The 13862-nt window shown below is 44.7% G+C and overlaps 2 protein-coding genes across 4 annotated transcripts in view; both read left to right on the forward strand.

The window, feature by feature from the left end:
* Window positions 1–9022, forward strand: part of LOC311139380 (phosphatidylinositol 4-phosphate 5-kinase type-1 alpha-like) — a 32681-nt gene extending 23659 nt beyond the window's left edge. The window contains exons 5-16 of one of the 2 annotated variants that reach the window (XM_084174249.1): window positions 1369–1486; window positions 1645–1797; window positions 2476–2775; window positions 2868–3103; window positions 3216–3299; window positions 3736–3784; window positions 3939–4023; window positions 4141–4311; window positions 4462–4594; window positions 4706–4771; window positions 4877–4914; window positions 5063–9022. In XM_084174249.1, the coding sequence (XP_084030375.1) occupies window positions 1369–1486; window positions 1645–1797; window positions 2476–2775; window positions 2868–3103; window positions 3216–3299; window positions 3736–3784; window positions 3939–4023; window positions 4141–4311; window positions 4462–4594; window positions 4706–4771; window positions 4877–4914; window positions 5063–5148 (1519 nt within the window). In that variant the 3' untranslated portion in view covers window positions 5149–9022. Of the gene's footprint in view, window positions 1–1368; window positions 1487–1644; window positions 1798–2475; window positions 2776–2867; window positions 3104–3215; window positions 3300–3735; window positions 3785–3938; window positions 4024–4140; window positions 4312–4461; window positions 4595–4705; window positions 4772–4876 lie in introns of both variants that reach the window. The other variant, XM_084174248.1, reaches the window with a different exon arrangement.
* Window positions 9023–9563: 541 nt separating this feature from the next.
* LOC311140732 (26S proteasome non-ATPase regulatory subunit 4-like) lies at window positions 9564–13710 on the forward strand. Of its 2 annotated transcripts, none has more exons than XM_084175939.1 (10): window positions 9564–9615; window positions 11069–11209; window positions 11362–11476; window positions 11558–11644; window positions 11775–11843; window positions 11936–12151; window positions 12310–12418; window positions 12957–13088; window positions 13170–13222; window positions 13343–13710. In XM_084175939.1, the coding sequence occupies exons 1-10, from the start codon at window positions 9590–9592 to the stop codon at window positions 13517–13519; spliced, it is 1125 nt and encodes a 374-aa protein (XP_084032065.1). In that variant the 5' UTR covers window positions 9564–9589; the 3' UTR covers window positions 13520–13710. The 2 variants fall into 2 exon arrangements, with proteins under 2 accessions (XP_084032065.1, XP_084032066.1); XM_084175940.1 differs by having other exon boundaries at window positions 13173–13222.
* Window positions 13711–13862: the final 152 nt, after the last annotated feature.

Consider the following 13862-nt stretch of genomic DNA (forward strand, 5'->3'; position numbering starts at 1 on the left):
ATCAGTAACACACTACGCCGCTAGGGACTCAAATCCTGCAGTGCCAGACGTGTCCCCCTGCTTAAGCCAGTACATGTCCAGGCCCGTCTGAAGTTTGCTAGAGTGCATTTGGATGATCCAGAAGAGGATTGGGAGAATGTCATATGGTCAGATGAAACCAAAATATAACTTTTTGGTAAAAACTCAACTCGTCGTGTTTGGAGGACAAAGAATGCTGAGTTGCATCCAAAGAACACCATACCTACTGTGAAGCATGGGGGTGGAAACATCATGCTTTGGGGCTGTTTTTCTGCAAAGGGACCAGGACGACTGATCCGTGTAAAGGAAAGAATGAATGGGGCCATGTATCGTGAGATTTTGAGTGAAAACCTCCTTCCATCAGCAAGGGCATTGAAGATGAAACGTGGCTGGGTCTTTCAGCATGACAATGATCCCAAACACACCGCCCGGGCAACGAAGGAGTGGCTTCGTAAGAAGCATTTCAAGGTCCTGGAGTGGCCTAGCCAGTCTCCAGATCTCAACCCCATAGAAAATATTTGGAGGGAGTTGAAAGTCCGTGTTGCCCAGCGACAGCCCCAAAACATCACTGCTCTAGAGGAGATCTGCATGGAGGAATGGGCCAAAATACCAGCAACAGTGTGTGAAAACCTTGTGAAGACTTACAGAAAACGTTTGACCTGTGTCATTGCCAACAAAGGGTATATAACAAAGTATTGAGAAACTTTTGTTATTGACCAAATACTTATTTCCCACCATAATTTGCAAATAAATTCATTAAAAATCCTACTATGTGATTTTCAGGATTTTTTTTCTCATTTTGTCTGTCATAGTTGACGTGTACCTATGATGAAAATTACAGGCCTCTCTCATCTTTTTAAGTGGGAGAACTTGCACAATTGGTGGCTGACTAAATACTTTTTTTCCCCACTGTATGTAAATACGTTTTTTTTTTTACTTTTTAGAAATGTGCAAAAATTTATAAAAACCTGTTTTTCGCTTTGTCGTTATGGGGTATTGTGTGAGGGGAAAAAAATATATTATATCAATTTTAGAATAAGGCTGTAACGTAACACAATTTGGAAGAAGTCAAGGGGTCTGAATACTTTCTGGAGGGGGTCCCCCTAGATAGTATATGAACAAGTCATAAACCATGAAATAAATTGTTATAATTACAGGAAACTAAAACATTTTCTCTCAGCCTCATGGCAAAATGTGTAAAATAGCATAAGATTAGCTAGAAAATGGAAAAAAATTCTAAACTGTTGGACACCATTGGTCTGGGTGTGTCCATCTTGCATCTATGCTTGAGAGAAGTCTTCCTGTATTCAGCGCTCATTAACCCCCCCCCTCTCGCTCTGTCTGTCTCAGTGAGGGCAGTAACCTGACACCTGCCCACCACTACAGTGACTTCAGGTTTAAGACATACGCCCCCATCGCCTTCCGCTACTTCAGAGAACTCTTTGGCATCCGGCCAGACGACTACCTGGTCAGTAGACTACAAAGATTTCCTTAATTGAATCTGGTTGGGTTGGTTTGGTTTTGATTGGTTGTGTCTGGTTGTAGTTCTCTATGGTCAGGATGGTTGATTGGTCTTGTCTGGTTGTAGTTCTGTGGTCAGGATGCTAACTAACTCCTATCCTACAGTACTCTCTGTGTAACGATGGCCTGATAGAGCTGTCTAACTCCGGGGCCAGTGGCTCTCTCTTCTACGTGTCCAGTGATGATGAGTTCATTATCAAGACGGTGCAGCACAAAGAGGCTGAGTTTCTCCAGAAGCTACTACCAGGATACTTCATGGTGAGATATTGAAGGAGCAGGGGGAGGATACTTCATGGTGAGATATTGAAGGGGGGGTAATACTTAATGGTGAGATATTGAAGGGGGGGGGTGTAATACTTCATGGTGAGATGTTGAAGGAGGAGGATACTTCATGGAGAGATATTGAAGGAGGGGGGAAGGATACTTAATGGAGAGATATTGATGGGGGGTAATACTTCATGGTGAGATATTGAGGGGGGGAGGACACTTCATGGTGAGATATTGAAGGAGGAGGATACTTCATGGAGCGATATTGAAGGAGGAGGATACTTAATGGAGAGATATTATAGGGGGGAGGATACTTCGTGTAGAGATTGAAGGAGGAGGATACTTCATGGAGAGATATTGAAGGAGGGAGAGGATACTTCATGTAGAGATATTGAAGGAGGAGGATACTTCATGGAGAGATATTGAAGGAGGAGGATACTTCATGGAAAGATATTGAAGGAGGAGGATACTTAATGGAAAGATATTGAAGGAGGAGAGGGAAGATACTGTCTGTGGTGGCCTGTGTGTTTTAGTGTTTATATAATACCTAACTGTCTTGTCTTTTCCTCTCTCCCCCCCAATCTCTCCTCACTTCTCCTTTCTACCCCTCCCTTCTTTCCCCGCTTTCCACCCTCCCCCCTTCTCTCCCTCCATCCAACCCCTCTGTAGAACCTGAATCAGAACAAGCGGACCCTGCTTCCTAAGTTCTACGGTCTGTACTGCATCCAGGCGGGAGGGAAGAACATCCGCCTGGTGGTGATGAACAACCTGCTGCCCCGCGTGGTCCACATGCACCTCAAGTACGACATGAAGGGTTCCACCTATAAGAGACGGGCCTCAGCCAAGGAGAGGGAGAAGACTTTTCCTACCTATAAAGACCTGGACTTCATCCAGGACCTGCCTGATGGAATGCTGCTGGAGCCGGACAACTACAACGCCCTTAGCAAGACCATCCAGAGAGACTGCCTGGTGGGAGGGAGGGAGGGTGTGTGTGTTCTGTTTGTGTATGTGCTGTTTGGGTGTACTGTATAGTAACTCTTATGCGTTTGTGTGTTCTCCAGCTCCTGCAGAGTTTTAAGATCATGGACTACAGTCTGCTGGTGGGGATCCATAACCTGGAGCAGGCTAGTAGGGAGCGGGAGCGAGGAGGGGGGCAGGTGGGGGACAGTGGTGGGTCAGAGGGGGCGGTGACCCCAGACCAGCGACGACCCCAGGCCCAGAAGAGTCTATACTGCACAGCCATGGAGTCTATACAGGGAGAGGCCCGCGGGAAGGGGGCCCTGGAGTCTGAGGACCAGTGAGTCAATCAATACATCACACGATATTACTTTGGGAAAAGTGCCAACTTTCACATAAAATTATGATTTGTTGATGGTGATTGGTTGGTGTGGTGTATGATGTCATTTCAGTATGGGCGGGATCCCAGCCAGGAACTCTAAAGGAGAGAGGTTGCTGGTCTTTATCGGCATCATCGACATTCTGCAGTCCTACAGGTAGGTGCTTGTTTCTTTGTTTGTGTGTGCGTTCTTGTGTACAGACTACATACAATTTCACATAGTTAATATAATGATACAGTACTCAATGTATTGGGACAGTGACACATTTCTTGTTTTACTCTAGCACTTTGGATTTGAAATGATACAATGTAAGTACCCTCAAAATAAAGTTGACAGTCTGCACTTTAACCTCATAGTCATTGTATCATTTCTAATGCAAAGTGCTGGAGTACAGAGCCTAAACAACAACAAAATGGTCAATGTCCCAATACTTTTGGAGCTCACTGTATATACCATTAGCAGATGAATTTATCCAATGCGACTTAGTCATGCGTGCTTATATTTTACGTATGGATGGTCCCAGGAGTCGAACCAACTATCCTGGCGCCATGCTTTACCAACTGAGCTGTGTTCACCAAGACTGTTTTTTCAGGTTCATCAAGAAGTTGGAGCACTCATGGAAGGCCCTCGTCCATGATGGGGTAAGATCCTACACACACACACACACACACACACACACACACACTATACCTGTAGTACATTATGAAAGATGCCACAGATGCAGGTGTCAGATCTGCCACTGCTTATGTCAGGCCTATGTCAGGTTATAGCTGGTTTATTCCTTTTCCTCTGTAGGATACAGTGTCGGTGCACAGACCAGGCTTCTACGCTGAGCGCTTCCAACAATTCATGTGTAACACAGTGTTCAAGAAGATCCCATGTAAGACTGCTGTGTGCTTGTGTATTTTCTGTTTCAATATTGACTTTTATGATATAACGTGCTGTCGTTATTTATTGTTATATTGTTCTCTCCACCCCCCCCATCCCCACCCCTCAGTGAAGCTCTCCCCGTCTAAGAAGTCTCGTGGTGGGGGTCCGGGGGGTCTGAGGAGAGCTCCTACCCTGGGAGGCCCCACCCCCCACTCCCACGCTGCTGGACAGTCTGTGGTGGACCCCCGACTCGTCTACCACTCCCACTTCAACAGGGCTGACGCAGATGGAGACAGCGGTGAGTGAACAGTTAACACAAACATGGATTGTATGTTTGATCAGAGGTCAAGGTGGACCAGAGCTACATGAAGTGCCTATGGACAAGGGGTTAGGGGTGGACTTGGAATTGGGCTATTAGTTTCCCTCTTTACTCCCTCTTTCTGTTCAGGCATGCAGTCGGGCAGGCCAGACCTGGTGCCAAGAACCCCTCCCCTGGCGGGAGGGTCAGGGGATGCAGAGGCCAACCTCTCTACGTCCTCATTAGGAAGCACAGGACTCACCACCTCCTCTCCTCCGCTACGGTAACACATCCCTCCATCACCTCTCCTCTCTTCCCCTCTCCTCCACAAAGTAAGTCCTCCTCCTCAAGTCACCCAGTTCATGTGTTTCTCTCTCTCTCTCTCTCTCTGTAGGTCAGTAGGGGTTGAGGTGCATAGAGCAGTAACAAGCACAGACCAAGACCACGGTGCCTCCCACAGGTACACAAAGGAATTACACCATTGACTCGCATGTATTCCCATTTACATGAACACACACTATACACACACATACCCTTATCAATCTTCTCTCTCTCTGTCTCTCAGTATGGGGGCGGAAGTGAAAGAATCAGGTGATCAGTCAGGTAATGAAGATGCCATCTCACTATCAGACATCGTCCCAGAGACCAACATCTGCTAAATCTGGCCCAATCCTCTTCCTCCTCTTCTTAAGATCTTCACTATGGTGTTTCCCATAGCTCACTGGCCTCCCTCCCTGTCTGTCCCCAACAGTAACAACTGATCTGGAGTCATCTGAGGAAAAGGTGATTTTGGAACCAAGGAGGTGGGTGGAAGAGAGAGCGAGAGGGGGAGAGTAATCCTCCATCCTGACTCCTCTTTCGATCCATCCCTCGAGGTTTGGAATGTACTTCAGGCTGGCTGAACGGGATGGGGGGGTTGAGAAGTGAAAGAGGGAGAGGGTGAGTGACTGACTGAGTGCCAGCGAGAGGAGCAAAGAGAAAGAGAGAGTGTGTATGTGTGAGGTGGGGGTGGTTGTCTGAAGGCTTGGTCAGCCAGACAGACACAGTGCTGCTAGAAACCCATCTCTAACTAAGTTACAGGAGTCTCTGTGTCACTAAACCCACTTAAACTGTCCCACCGATCACAAAGTCTGAAGGGGAGAGGGATGTGGGCTCAGACACCCCTGTATCGACAGTGTGGAGGAGGAACACCATGCTCTATATCACACTCTGGTTTTTACATTTTAGTCATTTTTAGCAGACGCTCTTATCCAGAGCGACTTACAGTTAGTGAGTGCATACATTTTCATACTGGCCCCCCGTGGGAAACGAACCCACAACCCTGGCGTTGCAAACGCCAAGCTCTACCAACTGAGCTACACAGGGTTGTTCTGTGTTACTGTGTGCATTCCTTCTTGTGGAAAGTCTAAGTGGGTTCAGTTTTCAGTGACTCAGAGCATAATATCTCATATATTATCATTCTACATCTCTCCACCCCCTCCTCTCTCCACACAGCCAGGAGATGGGAGGGAAACAGGAGAATCATCTCTATGTAGTGTTTTATACTTTTTATTATGACTACACTTTTACTGCTATGGACAGAACATATGTTTTCATCACACAGACCTTCTATTCATTTAGATTATGGATGTATACAGTGGCTGACTGACTGAATTTGGGAGCTGGAATGTACAGGCCAGAGCTATAGGTAGGCTATACTCCACAGGAGGTTGGTGGCACTTTAATTGGGGAGGACGGGTTCGTGGTAATGGCTGGAGCGGAATGAGTGGGATGGTATCAAATACATCAAACACATGGTTTGATGCCATTCCATTCTCACCGTTCCAGCCATTATTATGAGCCGTCCTCCCCTCAGCAGCCTCCACTGCTATACACAGTGTTGTATATGTGTCTATTGCTCTGGTACTGTCTGATGGGGAGGCTCTGTCTGTCACTCTGTCTCCATGGTTATCCTGGAATCTTCCTATCTGATGAGACCACATGTGCTATAGTGATCAAGGTTTAAAGAGGACATAAAATAAGGTTTAAAAAACACCAGCAAATCAGCGCCAAGTGATTTTAATTTGAGAAATCTGTTCCAAAGTATTCCTATGCATAATAGAGAGATATGTGATTGTAAGCAAGGTTTGAAATTGTTTTAGTCAAATATTATCTCTTTGGGCTTCTTGCAGTCAATTTGCACTCAACACATTATTTGTAATTATGTTCTGGCCCCCTGACCATCCGCTCAAGAAAGAAATTGGCCCACGGCTGAATCTAGTTGATGATTCCTTGAATAGAGGCTCCCCACACCAGAGAAGAGACAGCGAGGAGTAGTAACAGAAGGACAGGACAGTGACATGACCACACTAACACTAGCTGCCTCTCACTCACCGTCTTCCTTTTTATATCTGTGCCTTTGTGTCTGTCTGGTGCTAGTCTTGCTGAGCTGTGAGACGTGTTTGTGTCTCTCTTGTGTTTTTGTTTTCTTTAATGTCCCGTTACACACACATTCAAACTCTTGTTTGAGTCTGTTGTTTTTATATTCACACTGCCAATCAAAAGTATCTTTGAAAGAAAATTTGACCAATCAACCGGCAGGGTTGAAAGGAATAAGCGAGCGTTTATTGCACACTCCACACTCATGCCTTTTTCGGTCTTCGTATGGCGGTTCACAGTTCCATCACATTCATTCACATCCAGCCATTTAGACTGTTTTGTACACATAATGATTATATTAAGTGATCTTCAAGCAATGGTAATTTTACCACTGTCATTCAACCACTTTGGATATGCTGGTTACAGAAATCCCTGCTGCAGTCCACTGAGTATGAGACTCACCACGTGTGTATGACTAATGGAGTTTGCGTGTCTGTAGTACACCTCTTGTACATTAACGTTTATATAAACATTATGGTTTTGTTCTTTTTTTCCCCCATTTGCTCAATCATTGTGTAGAATACTAACACAAGCTCCGGTTGGCAGCTCATACTATTTATCCTGTAGTAGGATATTTCAGACACAGCGATACATATCACTGCCTAGTGGTTATGCTGGATCTTGTATTTGACACCCAACACAGTGTGGTTTAAAGGGCCACAAGGCCTGATTGTGAGGACACATTTCTAAGTAGATGAGAGCACATGTGGTCCAAAGCAGAGAGGGAGATGAGGGTGAGATGGACAAACTGGGGGATATCGGCCTGTGGTGGAAATTATTCATGTTCATTGATGCACCATGAGACAATAGGGAATGTTTAAAGGGGAGGGGGGGAGTACAAGAACACAGCCATGTCCTGAAGAAACTAGAGGCTGGAAGTGGAGCTCTGTCTGATCAACTGTCATGACAAATTGGAAAAGCAATCAAAATGATATGGACTTGAACATATGAACACACTGCATATGGAAACTACATGGAGGAGACCTATGCTTCAGAACTTGAGTTTTGATGAACTTGATGTTTTCCCAACAGATCTGAGTTTGACCCTTCAAACAGAGTTGCAGCACACAGTTTGAGAGGAGCTGTCCTGCATGATAACTAGACATGTTAAATAATAATAATAATAATATGCCATGTTCTAAAGCACACAGGAAGGAAGGGCACAAGAGTGGGTGGTATTGGATCCACAATGAGTTATTTACACAAATAATTGAATTACTACATAGTTTGATTCATTTCAAGATCTTGCGTTCACTACTTTTCCTCCCTAACCTGTCTTTGTAAAAAGCTCATATGGTATTCCTGGTTAAGGTTATTTCCAACCATGGCCCTCAATTAGAAGTTGTGCTCTTTTGAATGTTTCGACCTTTGACGCTGATAACCCTGCTCAGCTTCCCCATCATTTCAAAGAGCTCAGTTCAAAGTCTTGTGCTGTTCGTTTGAGAACAGTTGGCCACCAAAGAAAACACTCCAAGCCCCATGTTCCCAAGTTTTGAATCACATTTTTGATAGATGGTATTGTATCTTATTATAACAAGCCTTAGTGCGACAACAGGGTCTGGATTTGAATCCATGAACACTGATCATGACTTTTAGCGTATGCTTAACTTTACAAACTAACATCTGACAGTCTCAGAACAATGTTGTTTTAAAGCCTGTGTGGTTCTGTGTAGATGCTGGATTTAACCCGTTGCAGTGTCTGGTGACTTGACTGGACCACGGCACAACAGACACATCACCCTTTGGTGCTCAAAGGGCGGTACACTTGCAACACAGACACTACAGAACATATGAACTAATGCAATATGAACAAGTCTGCCATCTTAAAGTTTGAAGAATTGTATTTATTGTATTTGTATTATTATTATGACCTTGTAGCCTGAAATTATTCATAAGTTGTACATGTACCGTAGATGATTGTACGTATAATAATGTATTCTTCTGACAGGAAATGTCAGAGACTTAAGTAGTGTATTGGATATGGAAGGGGATTATTTGACAATTTCACTTTTTATATTTCATGTTTGATTTTGATATATTCTCCATCATTATTCTGGGGCAATGATCTCCCATGCTTTTCTACGTTGAATGTTTCACACAGCCTCCTAGCCAACGTTGCTGGTTACCATCTATGCTTCAATTACTCTATTTTTACTCTACCTGTATAAAATGTGTATATGTATATAGTAGTCACGGAAATGCCTTCTCATGCTGCCTGTTCCTTCTACCATCTTTCAGTGATGTGGTGGTGATGTTTTTCATATTTTATCTGATTTTAGAATTAAACATATTTTCTAAATGTTGGTTCTTGTCTTTATTCCTGAACATGATACAACAGTTTAGGGATTGGAAGGGTAGGTCTACACTACAGTAGATCCACAAATTCATATTACTTTATTTGTGAGTGGGAGAGTCTTGTCCATGACATGGCATTTTACATTATATTCACTTTTAGGTTTTTGTTTGCAGGAGAGGCAAAGCAGGGCCCCCAAAAATTTAATATTAAGTGTTTGTGGCAGTGGCTAAGTAAACCAAACCAAAATGTGGATTGCAGTCTCTCTTGGTCCATAATGTCAGTGGAGGCTGCTGAGGGGAGGACTGCTCATAATAATAGCTATAACAGCGCAAATGGAATGGCATCAAACACATGGAAACCATGTTTGATCTATTTGATACCATTCCACTAATTCCGCTCCAGCCATTACCATGAGCCCGTCCTCCCCAATTAAGGTGCCACCAACCACCTGTGATATGTGTAAGTCATGGTAAAATTTATGCCCAGGTATTTTTGGCCCGAAGAACTGTATTTCCCATCGACCATCAGTTTTGGTGACGTAGATAGCAACGCAAAGATTACAAGATGGGGCTCGAAAGTACTATGGTCTGGTAAGGGAAAGAAAAAATATAAATTGTCATCATATGTATTATTCTTTAAACGAAGTAAGAGGTAGAGTTTGTTTAGTTTATTGTGAACGTGCATCTGAGTAATTTTTTTAATCCTGAAATTTCCGCTAACATGAGTTTTATGTAAACACTGGCAATCCTAGTTAGCCATTTCCCTGAGTCATTTTTGGCTTGCTAATGCTAGCTTCGCTATGACATGCAACGGTTCTGATTGCAATTTAGAGCAGTTTAGCTAGTAAGATGTTCCCTGAAAAGTTGTTTCAAGTCAGTTCGTGAGGGATTTTGCAAATGTAACAAGCATTTAATCCTGAAACTGCTAACGTTAACTAGCTTCCTTGTTATTTTGTGAACAAGGGGAACAAGGCAGTGGTTTAGACATTGTTGTTTTACTAAGGTTCAGTAAACGATGACCTCAGTCTTTGTTTCTGCAAGTTGCTCTGGATAAAAACTACCTATGTCAACATCGACAACATTCGCTAGCTAGGCACTCCAATATGTCCCCTACTAGCAGTCTGTCTAGGGATTAGCAGCATGTGGGAAGGGGGGTGAATCCTCGTCCTGGTTGGGGAAAAAGAAGGGTTGCCAGTTAAGTGAAGTGCACACTTAAAGATGCACTTTGCAGAACTCGCTCCGCCATTTCCTGGTTGCTAAAATGCGAATAGTTATGCACATTTCCATTTGTGACAAAAAAAGCAAGGATAGTGTAGAGAATCATTGTACCATCTAAACGCTGTGAAATATATTTTCCATAACCAAACATATTGTATTTTCAGTTGTTTGAAGCTGGTGTACAAAACCGAAAGTAAAATACTTGCTTTCAATGAGAATTACATATAACTCACATTTCTATGTGAATTTGGTCGGGTCGCCCAAAAAGATATTTATGGCGGCATTAACTAACTTATGCAACACTGTTCTTAATATAGATCTAAATATAGGTCTAATACTGGGTTTTTGCCCTAGCACTACACAGCTGATTCAAATAACCCACTCGTCAAGCTTTGATTGTTTGAATCAGCTGTGTAGTGCTAGGGGAAAAAACCAAAATGGGGCCCCAGGACCAAGTTTGGGAAACCCTGCTCTGGTAGGCCTACATCAGGGATGGGCAACTCCAGTCCTCAGGAGCCTGGATGGTGTCACACTTTTGCCCCAGCAACACACCTGAGTCCAATAATCAACCTATCATGATCTTCAGTTTAGAATGCAATTAGTTTAAATCAGCTGTGTTTGCTAGGGATGGGGGAAAAGTGACATCAAATAAAATGTTATTGGTCACATATTTAGCAGATGTTATTGCGGGTGTAGTGAAATGCTTGTGTTCCTAGCTCCAACAGTCCAGAAGGACTCTTATCCTACTGGACTGGAGTTGCCCCTCCCTGGCTTACATGCTCCACTGGGTAACTTATGTATGTACTGTGTTGTCCATGTGCCTCAGTGTGGACAACAGTGAGTACATGAGGAATGGAGACTTCCTCCCCACCAGACTGCAGGCCCAGCAAGATGCTGTCAACATTGTGTGTCACTCCAAGACGCGCAGCAACCCTGAGAACAATGTGGGCCTCATCACCATGGCCAAGTATGGAGCTACGTGTGTGTCCGTGTGTGTGTCGTCTTTGTGGTCCCAACAAAGTTGTTCAACATTTAGATATTACAGGATGCCTGGATACTTGTGATTCTTTTTAGTGATTTAGTGTAAGAAATGTGTAGTAACTGTTGTTTTCTGTGCAGTAACTGTGAGGTGTTGACCACGTTGACTGCAGACGCAGGGAGGATCCTGTCTAAACTGCACGCTGTCCAGCCCCGTGGAAACATCAGCTTCTGCACAGGCATCAGAGTGGCACATGTATGTATACTACACAATAATACAATACACTTTATTGCACTTATCATATGTCACTACACTGAACCCTGTCTCCTCTCACAGTTGGCTCTGAAGCACAGACAGGGGAAGAACCACAAGATGCGCATTATTGCCTTCGTGGGCAGCCCAGTGGAGGACAACGAGAAGGATGTAAGTGTTCTGTCAATGCAGTTTGTGTGTGTGGCGTGTGTTGATAACTGAATGAATGGGCACATCTGTGTCTTTAAAAACATGAAAGTGATGTTACCTCTGACAGCATTTCCTGTCACATTCTCTCTAGCTGGTGAAAATGGCGAAGCGTCTAAAGAAAGAGAAAGTCAGTGTGGACATCATTAACTTTGGAGAGGAGGTACCAAATATTAAACCTAATATTGCTCTGGTCTCATTATTTCTTTATAGCCATCACTGTCTCCCTTACATAAAAAAACATTTGGTCTCCAGGAGGTGAACACAGAGAAGCTGACAGCCTTCATCAACACTCTGAATGGGAAGGAAGGAGCAGGGTCCCACCTTGTGACAGTGCCTCCAGGTCCCAGTCTGGCTGATGCCCTGCTGTCCTCTCCTATCCTTGCTGGGGAGGGAGGAGCCATGCTGGGCCTGGGTTCCAGTGACTTTGAGTTTGGAGTGGACCCCAGCGCGGACCCAGAGCTGGCACTGGTGAGAGGGGGAGGACTAGATGGGTTGATCATTCTCTCTCTCTTGTTTTTACGCTTTCTCGTGTTCTCTCTCTCTCATTGCCTTTTTTTGGGATGATTTTTATCGTATGCTACAATCTTCCTCCTTTGAACTTTTTCTGCGCTCCGTGCCTTCTCCAGGCTCTGAGGGTGTCTATGGAGGAGCAGAGACAGAGGCAGGAGGATGAGACTCGCAGGGCAGCAGTGGTGTCTGCTGCTGAGGCCGGGGTTCCCTCGCCTACCGCTGACGGTGAGACAGATACACAACCCTCCATCTACACCCTGTACACATAACTAGAACCCTCCACCTACAAACAAATCACTCCACTACAACTGGCAACCAACCAATGCCCATACACCATTATCTCTCTTGTATCCCGAGTGGCGCAGTGGTCTAAGGCACTGTATTGCAGTGCTAGCTCTGCCACTAGAGATCCTGGTTCGAATCCAGGCTCTGTCGTAGCTGGCCGTGACCGGGAGACCCATGGGGCGGCGCACAATTGGCCCAGCGTCGTCCAGGATAGGGGAGGGAATGGCCGGCAGGGATGTAGCTCAGTTGGTTGAGCATGGCGTTTGCAACGCCAGGGTTGTGGGTTCAATTCCCACGGGGGGCCAGTAAAAAATATATAGATATATTTATAAAAAATAAAAGATTCACTCACTAACTGTAAGTCGCTCTGGATAAGAGCGTCTGCTAAATGACTAAAATGTAAATGTACTCTGATCTTCCCTGGAGGGAGACACTGCATATGGGGGACTGAACTGTTAACCCCCCCTCCCCCCTCCAGAGTCAGACGATGCTCTGCTGAAGATGTCAGTCCCCCAGGCTGACACGGCCACGCCCGCTATGCCTGACTTCAGCCGCATGACGGAGGACGAGCAGATCGCCTACGCCCTGCAGATGTCCATGCAGGGTGGAGGTCAGTGACATACATAGCCAGTTTTAGCCAGTTATAACGTGGCATAATCGGTCCGTAACATCTCTGTCCTGTCCTACACAGCAGAGTCGATGGACATGGACACAGGAGCCCCCGTGGACTCGGAGGGTGGTAAGGTACGGCCAACTCTCACACACCACTGAGATGAAACTGCGGATGTTACACATGCTCAAAGGCTCTTGTGTTTCTAGCATATGTTAATCTCTCTGCCCTGCCTCCCTCCTCTCTCTCTGCAGGATGAGGAGGACTATGATGTGATGCAGGACCCAGAGTTCCTCCAGAGCGTCCTGGAGAACCTACCGGGTGTCGACCCCAACAACGAGGCCATCCGTAACGCCATGGGCTCCCTGGCCTCACAGACAGGATCCAAACCTGACAGCAAGAAAGACAAAGAGGATGAGAAGAAGAAATGAACATTTACACACTAAACATAATAGATAATAATGACTGATTTTTTTCTTTTGTTGTGTCAAGGTTAATGATGAATGTTGCCTTTAAAAAACAACATTTGTACTAAATTGGGATCTTATATCAACCCAAGGACATTCAGTAAGTGTACATTGTGTACTGATAATAATAAATACATTTACATAATTCAAGAGAACACCTCGGCTGGTTGTGGAATTTTGTGCCAATGTTGACATGCTGTACACATACTCCTTCCATGGAGGGGATTGACTACTATGGACTTGACCTTTAGTATAAAAATGTCAGATAAATACTGATTTTATTGCAAACTATCCCTGTGTAACTGTA

Source organism: Coregonus lavaretus (assembly GCF_964263955.1).
Source record: "Coregonus lavaretus genome assembly, chromosome: 13".
NCBI lineage: Eukaryota > Metazoa > Chordata > Actinopteri > Salmoniformes > Salmonidae > Coregonus > Coregonus lavaretus.

Excerpts from the sequence above, each read along its gene's own strand:
- LOC311140732 (XM_084175939.1), top strand. The coding sequence starts at position 9,590 with ATGGGGCTCGAAAGTACTATGGTCTG. Across the intron at positions 11,645-11,774 it reads TGGAGGACAACGAGAAGGAT|CTGGTGAAAATGGCGAAGCG; the intron begins GTAAGTGTTCTG and ends CATTCTCTCTAG. Across the intron at positions 12,419-12,956 it reads TCCCTCGCCTACCGCTGACG|AGTCAGACGATGCTCTGCTG; the intron begins GTGAGACAGATA and ends TCCCCCCTCCAG.